Source organism: Bos indicus x Bos taurus, chromosome 17 (assembly GCF_003369695.1).
Source record: "Bos indicus x Bos taurus breed Angus x Brahman F1 hybrid chromosome 17, Bos_hybrid_MaternalHap_v2.0, whole genome shotgun sequence".
Classification (NCBI taxonomy): Eukaryota; Metazoa; Chordata; class Mammalia; order Artiodactyla; family Bovidae; genus Bos; species Bos indicus x Bos taurus.
Genome location: NC_040092.1, coordinates 3468669 through 3486333, shown reverse-complemented (window position 1 = coordinate 3486333; position 17665 = coordinate 3468669). Strand labels below are relative to the sequence as shown.

Here is a 17665-nt window from a genome sequence, read left to right as displayed (position 1 = left end):
CCCGCCCCCCGGCAGGCTTGCCCATCCCTCTCCCTGGCCGCCTCCAGCCAGCCCTGCAGCGCATCCCTGCTGAGCCCCTACATGTGGAGAATGGGGCTTCTCTGCTCTTCAGGCCTGAGCAGTGCTCCCTGCAGCCAGGGCTCAGGCACACCCCCACCAAACCAGGGCCAGGCGTGGGTGCGCCCTAGGATGTGGGGACCTTGTCGGGAAGGACACAAGGGCAGGTTCTGCAGGCAGGATCTTTCCTCCTGGACACTGGCTCTCTGTGAACAGGGGATGGGGTGTCTGCCAGGATCTTCCCGTGATCCACACACTGGGGGTACCCTTCCTGCTGGGCCACCGAGCCAGGTGGGCCCACAAGGAGCTGAGACAGCGAGGTGAGGTGAGGTGGGAGGCTCTCCATGGTCCCCTCCAGCACCGCTCTGCCTGGAAGGGCAAGGACAGGGCAGGGTGCTGAGGGGTCGGAGAGCTCGGGCACAGGGGCGGCGGGGTCTTCACTGCAGTGGGGACTGTCTCGAGTCCTCGAGACCCTGAATCTTCTCCTCGGAGGCCTTGTCGGGGAGCAGCACCTCTACGGTGTAGCTGATCTTCTTGGCGTGTATCAGGCTGTAGGTGTTGTCGAAGCGCAGGACGTCTGCAGAGACAGAGGAGGAAGCAGGCAAAGCAAGCCCAGCATACCTGCACAACTGGGTGCTCTTGGGAAGGGGCTGCCCAGGACCGTGGGTGGGGCGGGCGGGTCAGCCATGGCCTGGCTCCCAGCCCATCCCTCCCGACTCTCTCCTTGGCTGATGCTTGTGCTAACCACAGGCGTCACAGTAACCTCCAGCATGCATCAGCCCGTCTATGGGCATCACGTCAGGGCTCACAGCTCCCTGAATCCTCAAAGTGGCCCCACGCAAAGTACGATCATAGCCATGTTATGGACAAGGAAATGGGCTTACGGAGGTTGATGAGACCTTCTGATGATTCCAGAGCAAGTGAGGGGAGGGACTGGGATTCCCTTATCCTGATGTTCCAATCCAGAGGGGATCCCTACTTTCCCCACCAGTCACTTTCTCGTGTCTTTAAAAAAATTTATTCTTTTTAAAAAATATTTTTATTTTACTTATTTGGCCGCACCAGGTCTTAGCAGTGGCATGGGAAGCCTTTTCTGTGGCATGCAGGATCTAATTCCCCGATCAGAGATCGAACCCAGGTCTCCTGCACTGGGAACGCAGAGTCTCAGCCACTGGACCACCTAGGGGGTCCCTAAAATGTTTATTAAGAAAAAAAAAAACACTTCTGGGTCGTTTTGTGCAGCGTGTGGGATCCTAGTTTGTCAAACCGGTGGACAACAAGATCCTATTTCCGGGCTGTGTGCTCAGATAGGCATGGCGGCCCTCCCATACCTGGGCATCGTTGGGAGGGGCCCAGAGCCCAGGCAGGTGGTGGGCTGTGACCCCTGCATCGGAAGTGCAGAGTCCTAACCACTGGACCACCAGGAAGCCCCTCTTATGTCTCTTTTAGAGGAATTTTGTTCGCTGCCAAGGTCCAACATGATCTGGATCTGATGAGCCATACAGGTTTCTGTCTGCACCCTTCTAATCCCTGCTTTGCACAGAAAAGTGAACTGTGCGTGACTGGCTCATATGCTCAGTCGTGTCTGACTCTTTGTCACCCCACGGACCGTAGACCACCAGGCTCCTCTGTCCATGGGATCTCCCAGGCAAGAATACTGGAGTGGGTTGCCATTTCCTCCTCCATGGGATCTTCCCAACCCAGGGATCAAACCCATCTCATGCCTCCTACGTTGGCAGGTGGATTCTTTACCACTAGCACCACCTGGGAAGCCCTGGTTGAACCCGTTCTCCTTCTCCCGGGAACAGCGACCTTGGGTCTCTCCTCTAGTGCTATTCCCTGCAGAGGCAGGAGGTCAGCGATGGCCCTGGGCAACACCGCTTCTGCCAAAACCGACCCGCCCGAGAGGCCTGGGAGTGGGGGACAGACACCTGGAAGGGTCATCTCCTCGGGTGCTCCACGCAGGTGGGCAGCCTGGGAGCCCTGACGCTGAGCCCACGGCTGTCTTCCAGCTGTCTCTCATTTAGCCTGTTGAGTGCGGTGAAGGGTCTTCCCAGGAGCTGAGTCCACGGGGCTGCGAGCCCTGCTCTCCACCACACCTCTCCACTCCTGTACCCACACCTGGGAGCCTCTCCTCAGATCCAACACCCGAAGCTGATGCCCCGGCGTCCAGGGTATCTAGGGGCTTGCACAGAGCCCCCCACACCCACCCTGAGAGCTGGAAATTGGAGCAAACAGAGGGGCCAGACCGGCAAGAGATGTCAGATCATTTCTCCACCATGAGGAGGAAAGCGACCCCAGTGAACCCTGTAGCTCTTACAGACGCCGGCTTCTGTGCAGGTGAGGCTCCCGTCCTCGGGCACCACGTGGGCGTTGTAGCGCTGGCTGGCCAGGACCTCCGTCATCTCCGCGGCCCGCTGCCGCTCCCCCATCTTGGTCTTCAGGAAAACCCCGAAGCCTATGTCCCCTCCGTCCGACGCAAACTGCCACCTGCAGGGGACAGGGCCCCACTGACCGCCACCTGCCTGGGCTCCGGGCCCCTCCCGACCACACCAGGTGTGTGTGTGGGGCGCCGTGCCCACCTGAGCACGCAGCCCGGGAACAGGATCTCGTTGTCCACCTGCAGGGAGGAGCCCCGGCCCACGGTCGCCTGGTGGTCGTACTGCACCCTCACGTGGTTGCGCAGGAAGTAATGCTGGGGCACGTCGCCCCCGTAGTTGATCTGCAGGTGAGGGTGGTGAGCGGGCACCGCACCACGGCCATCTCCCCTCCCTCCCCGTCCTCTGGGCACCGGACCTTGGTCAGGCACTTGGGGTTGCCATCGGGGTCGGTCATGGTCCCCCCAAACTCCACGGGCAGCTGGTCGGGGCTGATGAACTTAGGCAGCTCTTGCTTCCAGTTGCCTGTGGGAACAAAAGTGGGGCTCTGTCGGGGGGGTCGGGGGTTCAACAGAGGGCAGTGGGGCCAAGTCCAGGGAGAGGCCTGATGTGTCCTACACTGGCTCCTGGGCACCAACTCCTGAGAACACCCAGGAGCTCCGCATGGCCACCCAGGCCATTGTCTAGGGCCCAAAGCCTCGAATGAGAGTGCAAAGGTCACTGAGGGTCGGGCCAAGGTCAGGGCCTGAGTAAAGAGGAGGAGCTACAGGGAAATGGAACCTCTGGCATCAGCCTCTGCTTCCAGGCGGATGCAGAGGTGTCACAGCTGGGAGGCCAGGTCACTCACCTCCCATAATCACTATCTTCTTTCGGGTCTCCTCACCCATGAACGACTTGACCAAGTTGAAGGCCACGGGGAACAGCTTGGGGGCTGGAACACACAAACTCCCTTGAGAAGCTGGAACGGAGAGGACCTGAATACACAGGGTCACAGCCAAGGGCATGGGTGGGACAGAGGTTGGACAGGCCTAGATGCTGCCATTTCCTTCTGTGAGACCTTCAGGGACTCACTCACCCTCTCTGAGGCTTAGCACTCCTAACTGAAAAGTGGAGATCAAATGAAACAATAAATGGTTGCCTCCTCTTCCCCTGTGGTAGGGCATCAGCAATGGTGATTCCCCAGGGGCGCCTCTTCCTTTCCACACTCACGGTGTGCCCACGTTGCCTTGGCACCCTCTTGGGTGCAAGTAGGGGGCATCTGCATTTGACCTCATGTTCCACCAGGACGACTCAAGCTTACTGGGTGCTTTCTATGGGCCAGGCTCTGTGCTACACTTTCCCCACAGACTATCTCATGTAACCTCACAGCTATCTTATAGGGAAGGTGCCACTGTATCCCCATTTTACAGAATGGGAAGCCAGATCATCTGACCCTAGAACACATGCAGCGAGCCCTTTGTCATATAGCTGTTGCAGGCACAGACTGCACTCCATGGATTCTCAGTCCGTGGACTCTCTGATGCCAGTCCCCAACCAGATCAGTAAAGAAAATTACAGTAAACATTTAGAGACATGGCGTATTTGACATTGTTGCAGCACACGAGAGCGTGATTTTGTATATTCCAAGAGAATCAGCTGAACAAAGACAGACCCATTCTCCACCCAGGAGGGTTTAACAGTCCCTGGTCTGGGTGGCTTCCCCGCTGTCCCCCTCCCCTATTCCTCACCCTTCCCACCCCAGGAGGTCATCCCCATAGTGGGCTCACCTCGAATAACAATTAAATTCTTCATCGTCTCTGGATAATTTGCTTCCAGAATGGCAAAAAACTGTGGGGTCAAGAAGAGTCTGAGCGAAGCCAGCTGCCAACACCTCCAGCCCCCAGATTTCTGCGGCCCTGATGCTGCTGGATCCCAAGAGCACCCCCCCGCCCACCCCAGGAGCCCATCCCGTCCTCCCCGGGAGCATGGCTGTCATCCTCAGTGGAGCTCTTGTTCAGACTCTTTCTCCCTGGAGGGTGGATCCCCAGGTCAGCTTCACTGGCTGCTGTCTGGGGCCCCTGGGCAGTGACCCCTCCTCCATGGACCGGAGGCTGGCGTGGGCAGTGTGGCTCCCTGTTGGCTTTGAGCCAACGGCCAACCTCACCTGCTGGTAAACCTCCACTGCTGGCTTCCACAGGTGTCTCAGGCTCAGCCCTTCCATGTCAAAGACCATCACGGCCGTGTCGACCCTCCTGCCCAGCTGCACAGGACAGAGCAGGCACTCGGGTCAGATGATGGCTCCAGCCAGGAGATCCTGGCCAGAGAGCGCCCCTGAGGATCCCTCCCTCCACCGTCCTGCCCCCTCCGCCAGCTGCCCACAGCATTTTCCAAACAGACAGAGCCCATCCAGGGTCTAAGGAGGTGCCACCTCTGAGCCTTAGCGTGGTGGCCCTCACACTCTGCTCAATACTGTAGCCTGGAATGAGTTAACTGTGATTAAAGACATCATTTGTTCACTGGGCATCTTCACGTACAGTAGTATACTTGTCAGCCAGCGATGCAGCCCCACAGGTGAATCCAAGCCAGAACTGCTGCTGGGGGGCTGTGTGGCTTTGAAAGTATTAGTCGCTCAGTCATGTCTGACTCTGAGCCCAGGGACTGCAGCCCGCCACGCTCCTCTGCCATGGACTTCTCCAGGCAGGAATACTGGAATGGGTTGCCATTCTCTCCTCCAGGGGATCTTCCCAACCCAGGGGTCGAACCTGGATCTCCCTGCATTGCAGGCAGATTCTTTACCATCTGAACCACCAGGCCTTGGGTGGATTTTTAATCCCTTTGACCCTTACTTTTTCCCTCTGTAAGATGGGGATAATTCCAGGCCCTGAGAGGTCTGTGAGGATTCAACGAACCCATGGTCCGGCGCTTGGCCAGTGCCTATTAAATCTTAACAGATACTAACTAGCGCCACCGCCACTTTAACTGCTGGCTCCGATTGGGAACGTCTGTGAAGTTGGAGACACTGCTTTGAGCCTATAAGTGAGCCATCTTACATGACAACACACAGGCACGACACACAACATTAGGTAATTCTCTCCTGCCCGCCACAAATCTCGGTGGAGGGTCTATTTTGTGCCCCGCTCTGTGCCAGACGCTGGGGATGCAGGCCTTGCCCTTGTGTGGAATCCCATGAGGACACATATATATTAACCATAATATCCCACAGTGCCATAACAGCTTTAGACACTTAGACTCACAAAACCAACCCGGCCACACTTGGCATTAGATTCCCTCTGAAGGCTAGTGACCAGGAAACACAGAGTCAGGGGCCAGGAGAAGCCCTGCAAAGGAGGGTGTGGTCCTTCTTGGCTTAGAAGCCCCGTGCCCCACATATTTTGGTAGTAACTCCCTAGAGGCACCAGGGATGTGCCCAGATTGAAGGGTCACCAGCTTCTGGGGATGCCCAAAGCAATGGCTCCTCCATCAAGGTTCATAGTTACACAATCAAGGGACATCTTTTCTGTAAGCAAAGCTGACCACCCACTGTTCCCAGGAATCCAGGGGATTACAGCTAGAGGATTCGTAGCACCAAGGCCAGCATCTCACCCAAGGTCAGAGGGGAAGGGCTTTGGCCACACTTGGTGTGCACCAGCAGAGAATGGCATGCACGTGTTAGACGCTCGTGCAAGGGTGACTGCAAGTGAAGCAGAGCCCAGTGTGCTGAAGGCTAGGGAGGAGCGGGTGCCTCCCTCGCCAGTCCTGGTACCCACCTTTAGACAGACGGGACCCACCACGTGCCGTCTACACGCTCGCATACCTTCTGACTCTGCTGTTCACACTCGTGCAAAAGCAACTCGCAGACCCTGATGCGCTTCCGGATCAGCTCCTGCTTGGAGGCTGACAGGAGGAGGCCCCTGGGGTCCATGGTCCCGATGATGTCGAACCACACGGGGCAGCCCTCGTAGTCGTAGCCGCACAGGCCGCCGGCATCGTACCGCTGGACCACCTGGACACGGGGTGCGGTCTCAATTCGAAGCAGCCTCCAGGCCAGGTCCCCGCTCCCTCGGGCGGCTGGATGCGATGGGCGAGTTGAGGGGGCGGCAGTGGCCTGGGGGACCCCACGTGGGCTCACCTCTGAGGGCTTCCACTCGAGGATGTTGTCCAGGTCCTGTTGCTTGCGGAACTCCACGTGCTGCGGAGACACGGCTGGGCTTGCAGACTGCCTGCCCCAGAGGTCACAGGCCATGCCCCTCTGCCCACGGACACCAGGATCCTACCAGAGCCACCCCAGGTGCCACCAACATAGGACTGGGGGTGGGAATGCCAGGATGAGGGCTGTGGGGGACCCGGGTCTGAGGCAGAAAGGGATGGAGGGGGAAGGACTGGGCAAGAGTCCCTGGCCTCTGTCGATAATCCCTGGGGATAATTCCTGGGGTGCAACGTGTAGGAGACAGGATGCTTGTGAGCACAGGGTCTCACCTTACGGAGCATGTCCTCTGATTTCTGCAGGTCAAAGTTCCGGGCTGCAAGAAGAAGGCATGGTAAGAGGACGCTGGAGGTAGAATGCAGCCTAAGCCATTCTCTAACAGCTCATAAAGAGATAAGCTCCGGGGGCAAGGAGGGTACACCTTCCTGATGCTCCAGGAATACACTGGGGGTCTGGAATTTTTTTTAAAAAAAGAAGCAAGGATCTTTAATCCTCTCGAAGACTGTGGAAGGCCCCTGATTTCATTTTCCAGGCCTTAAAAAAAAAAAAAAAAACTTTATTGAAGTATAGTTGATTTATAATGTCGTATTAATTTCTGCTCTACAGCAAAGTGATCCAGTTATACATACATATATGTTCTTTTTCATAATGGTTTACTATAGGATACTGAATATAGTTCCCTGTGCTCTACAGTATCCAGGCCTTTATTTTTTAGATATTTATGTATTTGGCTGTGCCAGGTCTTAGTAGCAGCACACGGGCTTTTGAGTCTTTATTGCAGCACGTGGGATATTTAGTTGTGGTGTGCGAACTCTTAGTTGCGGCATCTAGCATCTAGTTCCCTGATCAGGGATCAAACCAGGGCCCCCTGCATTAAGAAGGAGCTCAGAGACTTAGTCACTGGACCACCAGAGAAATTCCTCCAGGCCTTTTAAACTTGTTCACTCTAGAGCTGAGCTAGCCTGCAATATTTAACATCCCCCAGGGAGCAGAGATGCCCCTGGTGTTAGGAGGGGTAAGAGCATGGGCTTTGGGGTCAGATTTGAGCTTAAACTCTAGTTTTGTCCTTTTATTTGCTGCGCAACCATGAGTAAGTCACTTACATTCTCTGAGCCTTAGTTTATCTGGGACTATCATTTTAAGAGTTATTCAAAGGATGTCATAAAGGACTTTTGTCTTATAAATAAAATTTGAACCTTTTCTGATGCCCTTTTCTGCATTGAGATAGCCATATAATTTCTTATCTTTAACTCCATTAATGTGTTTGATGACAATGATAGGTTCTCCTTTCTTTTCTTTTTTTTGGCTGCGTGACTTGTGGGATCGTCCCGATTAGGGAGCGAACCAGTGACCCCTGAAGTAGAAGCTCTAAGTCTAACCACTGGACCACCAGGGAATTCCCTAGGTTTTCTGATGTTGAACTCTTCTTGCATACCCAAGATAAACTCTCCTTGATACTGTTGCATGATTTTAATACCTTCTTGGATTCTGTTATATAATATTTTACTTAGATTTCTTGAAAAGCAGAGACATTACTTTGCCAACAAAGGTCCATCTAGTCAAGGCTATGGTTTTTCCTGTGGTCATGTATGGATGTGAGAGTTGGACTGTGAAGAAGGCTGAGTGCCGAAGAATTGATGCTTTTGAACTGTGGTGTTGGAGAAGACTCTTGAGAGTCCCTTGGACTGCAAGGAGATCCAACCAGTCCATTCTGAAAGAGATCAGTCCTGGGATTTCTTTGGAAGGAATGATGCTAAAGCTGAAACTCCAGTACTTTGGCCACCTCATGCGAAGAGTTGACTCATTGGAAAAGAGTCTGAAGCCGGAGGGATTGGGGGCAGGAGGAGAAGGGGACAACAGAGGATGAGATGGCTGGATGGCATCACTGACTCGATGGACGTGAGTCTGAGTGAACTCCGGGAGTTGGTGATGGACAGGGAGGCCTGGCGTGCTGCGATTCATGGGGTTGCAAAGAGTCGGACACGACTGAGTGACTGAACTGAACTGAACTGAACATCTACATTAGTAAGTGAAATGAGCCTATAATTTCCTTTTATCGTCCTTGGCTAGCTTGGGAATCAAATCTACCCAAGCCTCATAAAATAAATCTCACTCTTTCATATATTTGAAAACAACTCAAACAATTTGTATACCTAAGAAATTAGCTGGTCTTAAAACTGGAGAAATTCACCTGCAAAGCCATTTGTGGTCTGAGTTTGGAGGGGAGAGGATGTTTTTATTACCATTTAAATGTCTTTCATATTTACTGATCTATTGAGGGTTTTCTTTTTCTTCTTCCAGGAATGTATCCACTTCATTTAGATTTTCAAATTTGTTAGTGCATAATCATACCTGCTATTCTTTTATTGACTTTAAAAAAATCTGTGAGATGTCTCTAGGAGATTTTTCTATTGAGAACCAGAGTATGGTTTCTGGTCCTATAGACAGTGGTTTGGACACTGCTCCTGGGTCCTCTAAACTTTTTTACTATGTGTCAGACTGGGAGTACCGGGCAGGCACAGTCCTCTTGGAACTGGCATCCAAGAGGGAGCAATGGACCCAGACGAGGGATACGGACAAAGGAAAACAAAGGAATCAGCCTCAGAGGGTCGGGAAGGCTCCTCCGCTTCCAGCTGAGCTCAGCCCTGGCCTTTGACCCTGCGATGCTGGGAGGACAGCTGAGCTGAAGGGGGCGGGGCCGCATCAGCAGAGCAGCTGCATTGCGAAGGGGAGGGCTCTGAGGCCTGCACCCTCTTCCTATCTTAGGTCCTTTTCCTTCCCCCGACCCAGCCACCTACAGTGCATACAATTTCACTCTTTTATCTAAGACCCATGCGGTACCTGAAAAGCTGATTTTTAAACTCAAAAAGATTCAAAGGAGGAGGAGAGAGGTCTGAGGCTGTATCAAGTGGCTTCAAGAAATCTGCCATCCCCAAAATGGTCCAGATGAACATATTGGCAGAGCAGGAATAAAGGTGCAGATGTAGAGAATGGATGTGTGGACTCAGGGGACGAAGGGGAGGCTGGGGTAAACCAAGACAGCAGCCCTGACACATACACGCTGTGCAAAGCAGACAGGAGCTCGGGGCCGTGACCACCCAGAGGGGTGGGACGGGGGTGGGTGCTCGGGGCCCTGTGATGACCTAGAGGGGCGGGATGGGGGTGGGTGCTCGGGGCCCTGTGATCACCCAGAGAGGCGGGATGGGGGTGGGTGCTCAGGGCCCGTGACCACCCAGAGGGGCGGGACGGGGGTGGGAGCTCGGGGCCCTGTGATCACCCAGAGGGGCGGGATGGGGGTGGGTGCTCGGGGCCCTGTGATGACCTAGAGGGGCGGGATGGGGGTGGGTGCTCGGGGCCCTGTGATGACCTAGAGGGGCGGGATGGGGGTGGGTGCTTGGGGTCCTGTGATGACCTAGAGGGGCGGGATGGGGGTGGGTGCTCAGGGTCCTGTGATGACCTAGAGGGGCGGGATGGGGGTGGGTGCTCGGGGCCCTGTGATCACCCAGAGGGGCGGGATGGGGGGTGGGTGCTCTGGGCCCTGTGATCACCTAGAGGGGCGGGAGGGAAGTGCAAGAGGCAGGGCATATATGTACACATAGAACCGAATCACTTTGTTGTACAGCAGATACTAACCGCATTGTAAAGCAATTATACTCCACATTAAAAAAAAAGAAAAGAAATCTACTGTTCCAACTCCTTTTTTAGCTTGGGTGGGGAAAAAGACATTAAAATGACATTAAAAATGAAATAGAAACTGCCTCAGCCAAGAGCGCCTAAAGAGACAGGACAAGAAAATGGAATGTGGCATCCTGGATAGGATCCCGGAATGGAAAAAAACTAAGCAAATCTAAATAAAACACAGATCTTAATTACTAATCACATAGCAATAATGGCTCATTAAAGGTCACAGACATACATATGAAAGTCAAGTGTTAATGTGAAGCATCTATGGGAACTTTCTGTACTATCTTCACAACTTTTCTGTAAATCTTTTTAGAATGGTTCTAAAAAATAAAGTTTGTAAAAAAACAATAATTAAAAAAAAAAAACAACCAACAATCAAATGAAACAGAACAGAAGGGAGGCCTTCCTCTGTGTAGGCTCTGTGTGCGCCCATGACCTCAGGTCTGACTCCCAGCATCTTGAAGGTAGAGACCAGTATTACACAGGCCAGGAGAGCGAGGCAGCTTGTATGGGCACCCTGCTAGCAATCACTGTTCTGTCTGATTCCAGCCTGGCTTCTGACTTCCCTCCTGGCTCAAGCTCAAAAGCCATTCCATGGGATATGCTGAGATGACATGAATTTTTTCCCTAAGTTCTAGGGTGGTTTCTGTCACTCTATTCTGCACTACTGCGGCAGTTCCTAGAGGAAATTCCTCCTCTGCCTTTAAATACACCCAGTCTCTGAACGTTCACTGGGCACTGGTGTCAGATCCCTGAGAGAATGACACCTGAAGCCCTGTCTTCAAGGAGCTGGAGACAGACCCAAGGGCAAGTCCTGAAGACGGTTCAGTGGTATTTACTCAAGACCTGCCCAGGCCTGTCATCCTGAGAACTTCCTAGGCGTTACCTCTAACCTCACCTCACCCTGTTGCCCACCATGCCAGGCACTACACCCTCTCATTTAATTCATAACAACCCTTGGGGAGGTGGCCTTATGCCCACTTTATGGATGAAGAAACTGAGGCGCCATTAAGATTTCTGTGCTGTGCTGATTTGGGCAGGAACTGAGATTCCAGCCCACTCTTCAGGGCTGTCCCCCAAAGTCTCCCACCTGCTTTCCTGAAGCACCACCCCCATTCCCTGCCACCCTGTCAGCCTCCACCAACCCCAGCTGGCCTCACCTCGGAGCCAGCGCAGGAGGAAGTGGTCATCAGCCTTGGGCAGTATGGGGAGCAGGTCCTGAAGGTTGTCCCGGAACTGAGGGAGGGGATACAATGGTCAGAGGTGCTCCCACAATCCCAACACTGTCCCAGACCTTCCCAGTCTCAGTCCACTGGTCAGTCCTGCCCAGGGACCCTGCAGAGTTAGCAGCACATGCCCGGACCAGGTTGCGACCTGGGAATGGGCCAGCCCTCAGCCCACCATGGCAGGAAGAGTTGGATCCTTCTCAAACCTGAGGGGTTCTTTGCCCCACAAGACCCTTGTTCTGTAGGTTCGAGGGAGGGTTGTGCCGTTTCTGTTTTTATAAACATCCCTGGTGAATCTGATGCAGGCCCACCAGAACATTCTGGAGACGTTGCCTGGATATTGCGTCATGAGGGTCTGGACTTGGAAGCAAGTAGCTTAACCTTTCTGAGCCTCAGTTTCCTTGTCTGTGAAGTGGGGATAATGATACATTTGTGCCAGTCAAAGGAGTTTGTGAAGGTAAAGGCTTTAGATTCAGGCCTGGCTTGCAGCAGGTGACAGATGTGAGGCTCACAAACCAGGAGCCTCAAAAGAAACCCTTCTCCAGCGTCTGAAACTGCCCTTTCACAGGCTTAAGGTGTGAGCCACAGTTGTGATTGGAGAAGGAAATGGCAACCCACCCCAGTATTCTTGCCTGGAGAATCCCATGGACAGAGGAGCCTGGTGGGTTACAGTCCATAGCATCGCAGAGAGTCAGGCGTGACTGATCGACTGAACAGCAACAGTTGTGATACCCTCCTGTCCCCAACGTTGCCACCCTGAATTCACAGCTTCCAGTCTCTGGCCACCTGCAAACTGATTTTTTTTTGCGGGGGGGGGGGTGTTGCCGGGAGCCGGTGAGGCATTCCACTCGTGACAAAGGTCATGAGGAAGGAGGCTCGGCATACGCAAAGGCGGGATCGAGCCTCAGGAGTCCCCCCGGATATTCTCGAGCATGTGCCCCCAAAAAACCAGAGTCTGCCTACTTTATTGCTTTGTGCTCTCACCTCTGATTTTACTGGGGGCTGTCCCCTACCACCATCTCGCTCTCTCTGTCAAAGAGTTAACTTAGAGCTCCAATTAATAAAGTTCCTGGGCAATTAGGAGTGTTTAAATCCAAACCCCTCAGATGGCTCTCTAACTCGCCTGACAAGTTTACCCGGACTCCTACAGCTATGCATACGATTGTTTACAGTCTCCCAGCCTCGAGAGGCACGGGAAGCTTAAGATATTCAAATAGCTTAGAGCCTCTCAGAGAGTTACAAACTGTCGGAATAAACTAGTAAAAGATTTCATTGATGAGCCAATGCTTGTTGCCAAGTTTTCACATCCCCTGAATTGTATCCTTGAATATGTATTAATTAATAGTTGGTATGTAGAAAAAATAAGTAGTGGCCTTGGTGTTAGTAACTTTAGACCCTTAAGGTAATAAATTCTTTCCTTTGTTGTAAACCCATTACACATCCACCCTATAGGAATGCAATTTTATCTTGGGAAGATGGCGCCAAACCTTAAAATAATTACTCTTAGAGAAAATAAGTCTTTGTTGATAAGTTCTTGTCAAGAGTCATAAAATGTTAATAGGCCTTCTGGCCAGAAGATGATGTAAATCACCTAAACCATTTGTATATGATAAATTTGCAGGAAAGAAACCCTGGTTTTTGATAAGAATCAAAGACTGCTGACTTTGCATCCCCTATTATCCTCTATGTGTAACTTAGGGTATATAAGCCCCTGTTGAAAATAAAGCTACGGGCCTTGTTCACCAACGCTTGGTCTCCCCATGTCATTCTTTTCACATTCTGGCTGAAGTCTCCATCTGGAGCGCAGAACCCACCATGCTTACTAATTATGCCTGGGCTTCTAAGACCCACTCGAGAAGGTGTCTAGGGTGAGGCACCTTCCGCTATTCGAGAGGGCGCATGCGGCCTACATAAGTGGTGCAAACTTCTTGTCTTGAAGTTTTATTGGTCTCCCGAGTAAACCAAGCTACTCAGCCTCTTTTCTCCACTGAATTTTCCTACTGAGCTATCCTCATTCTATTACTCTTTGTATCTCTAATTAGCATATAAATAGTCGCCTAGGCAGTCTCTCCTTCGAATACCCTGGATCAGCCGGGGCTGGACCACGGCGGGGGGGACGGAGCCATGCCACAGGGTTGTGGGATCTTAGTTCCCTGACCAAGGACTGAACCCAGGCCACAGCAGTGAGTCCTAATCGCTGGATTGCCAAGGAATTCCTGGCAAACAGAATTAATGCTGTAGCACCTAAGACCTCCTCATGGTTATGACACTACCAGGTGAGGCTCAGACTTCCCTGGTGGCTCAGACAGTAAAGCGTCTGCCTACAATGCGGGAGACCGGGGTTCAATCCCTGGGTTGGGAAGATCTCTTGGAGAAGGAAATGGCAACCCACTCCAGTATTCTTGCCTGGAAAATCCATGGACAGAGGAGCCTGGTAAACTACAGTCCGTGGGGTCCCGAAGAGTTGGCCACGACTGAGTGATTTTACTTTCACTTTAGGTGAGTCCCATAAGGCTGTCTTGATAGCACCAATCCCCCCGCCCATTTCCCTTTAATGAAAACATTAACAATAGGGAGAAGGCTTGCCGCCTGGGGATTCAGAAAGCCACAGAGAGAAACCAAACAAATAAAGGTTGCAATCTGGGCAGGAGACCTGGGCGGCTGTCTACCCAAGGCTGCCTCAGTGCAAAAGGCAGGGCCGCCTCGTCCACCTTCCTCAAGGGACAGGCGCCGGCAGAGGTGGAGAGCGGGACTGAGTCGCAGAGAGGCCCAGAGAGGGGGGCTCCTGGGCCAGGTGGGTGCCCAGCTCCCTGGACAACCTGTGCGCTGGAGCCGAAGGTCTGGACGCCCACTCTCCAGGGTCTCCTTTCGCGGCTGTGCCCCGGGGGCTGCTCGCCCCCTGCCCAAGCCTCCCCGCTCCCAAGTTCCTCACCCGGGTCAGCGCCTCCTGCTGCTCGGGGCTCAGGTCCCCAACTCGGCCGCTCATGGTGCCCTGAGCGCCGGTGTCCAGGACGAGTCTGCCCGCCCTGCTGCCTGGGCTGTTTTTGCTGGGCGGGTCGGATGTTGGTCCCGCCCCCACGGCCTGGAGAGCACCCCTCCTTCCCCGACCCTTCCCGCCAGCTTTGCGCCTCCGCTCAGGGACTTTTCCCGCAGTCGCTAAGGCACACCCTACCCGGGGCAGGGAGGTGACCTGCTCCAGAGGGATCCCAGAGCACAGACTCTAGGCGGGGGTCGGGGGGTGGGGAGGGCCACCAGGCTCCTCCCACCTCCCGGCGACCTCATCCCAGGGGCTTCCACAGGGTCCCAAGGGACAGGCAAGACAGGGGGGCATCAGAGACACGTGGGCAACTTTCAGGGATCACAGCAGATCTCCTTCCCAACAAACTTAATAAATTTGGTTCAGCCCTCCGGGTGGTAGCGTACCTTTCTGCCAACCTGCCCCTGGTCTTGACCACAGGCTGGGTGCTTGCCAGTGCTCCCTAGCCGGTAGGAGCTCCGGTAAATGCAGAATGGTTTCAGCCTTCAAGACAGCCTGGAGGAGGGCCTTCCCTGGTGGTCCAGTGGTTAAGACTCCGCTCTGCCAGTGCAGGGGGTGCTGGTTCCATCCCTGGTTGGGGAACTAGGATCCCACATGCCCTGAGGTTTGGCCAAAAAAAAAAGATCCGGAGGATTGCATAAGGCAACCCAGGATGGGCTCCTAATCATAGTTATTACTGTCGAGACTCACCCTGCAGGGATAGAGAGCTAAAAATGCACCCTCCCTCCCCAGGGTGAGCTCCTCAGCCCAAAGGCTGGGACTGGAAGGTGTCAGTGAGCAGATGGCAGCCCCGGGCGGGTGGTGGAGGGTTGGGAAGCCCAAGGTGCTGGGCAGCTGCCACAGGTGTCCAGGGCGGCATCCGAGAGCCAGGCAGAGGTCACCAGGGACAGTGAGAAAACCCAGGTTGCCTGGGCAGGAATTTTCGAGGGAGAGGAGCAGGCGGGAGGTGAAGGGGAAGAGGGTGGTTAATCTGGTCACTGGAACCTTTACCCTCTGTCGTCACTTGCAGTCAAACCACGTTCTGCACTTTGCTGGCCAAGCTGGTGGTCGCCAGCCACGTGTGGCTGGGCATTGGGAACGTGGCTTGTCATTAGTGCGAATGGAGATGAGCTGTAACTGTGAAATGCACACCAGACCTTGAAGACAGCACTCCCCGAAATGAAATGAAATAGCTCATTAATTGTTATACAGATTACATCTTGAAGTAATATTTTTGATACATTGGGTTAATATATTGTTAACATTAATTGCACCATTTTTTCACTTTTTAATAATCTATAATTTTTTAATTAATAAACTTATTTTTAAGGGCAGTTTTGGATTCACAGCAAAACTGGGCAGAAAGAAGTATAGAGAGCTCGCATATACCCCCGTCCCTTCACCCCACAGCCTCCCCCACCGTGGACGCCCCCCACCAGCAGGGACATTGATTACAATCAGTGACTTGGTGTTGTACATGCTATGGGTTGGTCAATGTATAATGACATATTCACCGTCGTGGTACCATAGAGAGTAAATTCACAAGCTCACTGCCCTACAAATCCTCTGTGCTCTCTGCCTTCTCTGTTTTCACTTTGTAAGAATGTGAGGACCAGAAAAGTTAAAATTACATGTGTGGCTCACATTTGTGGCTTGCATTATACTTCATTTGGGCAGTACTGTCCTGGAAGGATTTTAAATCTTAAGGAAAAAAGAAAAAGAAATTACCAAAGGCTAAAAGAAAGTAGAAGCGACGCTTACCACGTTTCTAGAAGGGGATGGTCTGCACTTAAAAACAATGACAGAAATCACAAAGGGCGATCAATTGGTTTGCCTACATAAACATACAAAAATCTGTGAAACAAGAAATGGAATTCAGGCATTTAGTCACTATTGGCTAATGTGAATTTGGGAAAAAATAAAATGGGACAGAAATTGACATCCTCATAAAGCAGGGGTCCGCAGCCTCCGGGATCTGACGCCTGATGCTCTGAGGTGGGGTCCGCAGCCTCCGGGATCTGACGTCTGATGCTCTGAGTGGAGCTGATGTAACGAGAGCAGAAATCAAGTGCACAGTGACTGTCATGTGCTTGAGTCACCCTGAAACCACCCCCACCCCCTTGGGGTCTGTGGGAAAATCGGCTTCCACGAAACTGGTCCCTGGTTCCAAAAAAGGTTGGGAAACGCCATTATAAAGAAGGCAGGCAAACTGATAAAAATGGCCAAAGGACGCAAGGCACCAATTACCAGAAGAGAACATGCACAGTGGCAATAATCACGTGGTTAATGCTTAACCTCCAGGTCACCAAAGGAGTATGTATACAAGCAATGACATGCTTTTTCCTCCAACAAATCAGCAACAAAAGAAAATAAACACACACAAACACACAGACACAAAATCGCTTTAAAAACGAAAATAAATTTCGTTATAAGTTGGTGAAACGGAGACATTCATATGTTGCTGGCAGGACTGCAAATCCATTTCAGCTTTTCTAGAAACTACGGACAATACCTATTATTAGAATCCTTCAATCGTTTACCACGTTACCCAATAATAATCCTAACTAACAAAAGATTTCCAGCTTAAAGTTGTTTGTGGTTAATAGGAATATTGGAAACAATTTTTCAGAAAACCACTGTGCTTAATATGATGATGAAGACGTTATAGCAACATGGAAAAAATACCGTGAAACAAGTTGGAGAAGGCAGGACCACGTGACATACGCCGTGTGGTGTGTGAGCTCAGTGCGCAGTCGTCACCAACTCTGTGCCACCCCATGGACTGCAGCCCACAAGACTCCTGGTCCAGGGGATTTTCCAGGCAAGAATACTGCAGTGGGTTGCTACCTCCTCCTCCAGGGGATCTTCCCAGCCCAGGAATCGAACCCCGCATCTCCTCCATTGCAACGGATTCTTTACCACTGCGCCACGTGGGGAGCCCTATGCTTCCAGAATGTAAAACAAACTCCACTAAATAAAAGAAAAGGCAGACAAGAGAAGAGACGTGTCCCCAACTTTTCTCACTCCTTGGGAAGTCATAGTTTTTAAATACCACAGGTAACAAGCCACCTCTAAAGAGAAGTCTTTATTTAACTAACACTTTGCCAGTGTTTTCTATGGG

The 17665-nt window shown here is 52.5% G+C and overlaps 1 protein-coding gene across 4 annotated transcripts; it reads right to left on the bottom strand.

Moving 5' to 3' along the window:
* Window positions 1-225: 225 nt before the first annotated feature.
* Window positions 226-14574, bottom strand: LOC113907317 (SEC14-like protein 4). Of its 4 annotated transcripts, none has more exons than XM_027566320.1 (12): window positions 14461-14574; window positions 11463-11538; window positions 6891-6934; window positions 6544-6603; window positions 6229-6417; window positions 4579-4674; window positions 4202-4262; window positions 3283-3366; window positions 2854-2960; window positions 2640-2779; window positions 2378-2547; window positions 226-634 (listed from the first exon to the last, which is right to left on the bottom strand). In XM_027566320.1, exons 1-12 carry the CDS (start codon window positions 14512-14514, stop codon window positions 495-497), a joined length of 1221 nt encoding a protein of 406 aa, XP_027422121.1. In that variant the 5' UTR covers window positions 14515-14574; the 3' UTR covers window positions 226-494. The 4 variants fall into 4 exon arrangements, with proteins under 4 accessions (XP_027422121.1, XP_027422119.1, XP_027422120.1 ...); XM_027566318.1 differs by having other exon boundaries at window positions 6544-6634; window positions 14461-14549; XM_027566319.1 differs by lacking the exon at window positions 14461-14574 and adding an exon at window positions 12147-12175 and having other exon boundaries at window positions 6544-6634.
* Between the last annotated feature and the right edge of the window lie 3091 nt (window positions 14575-17665).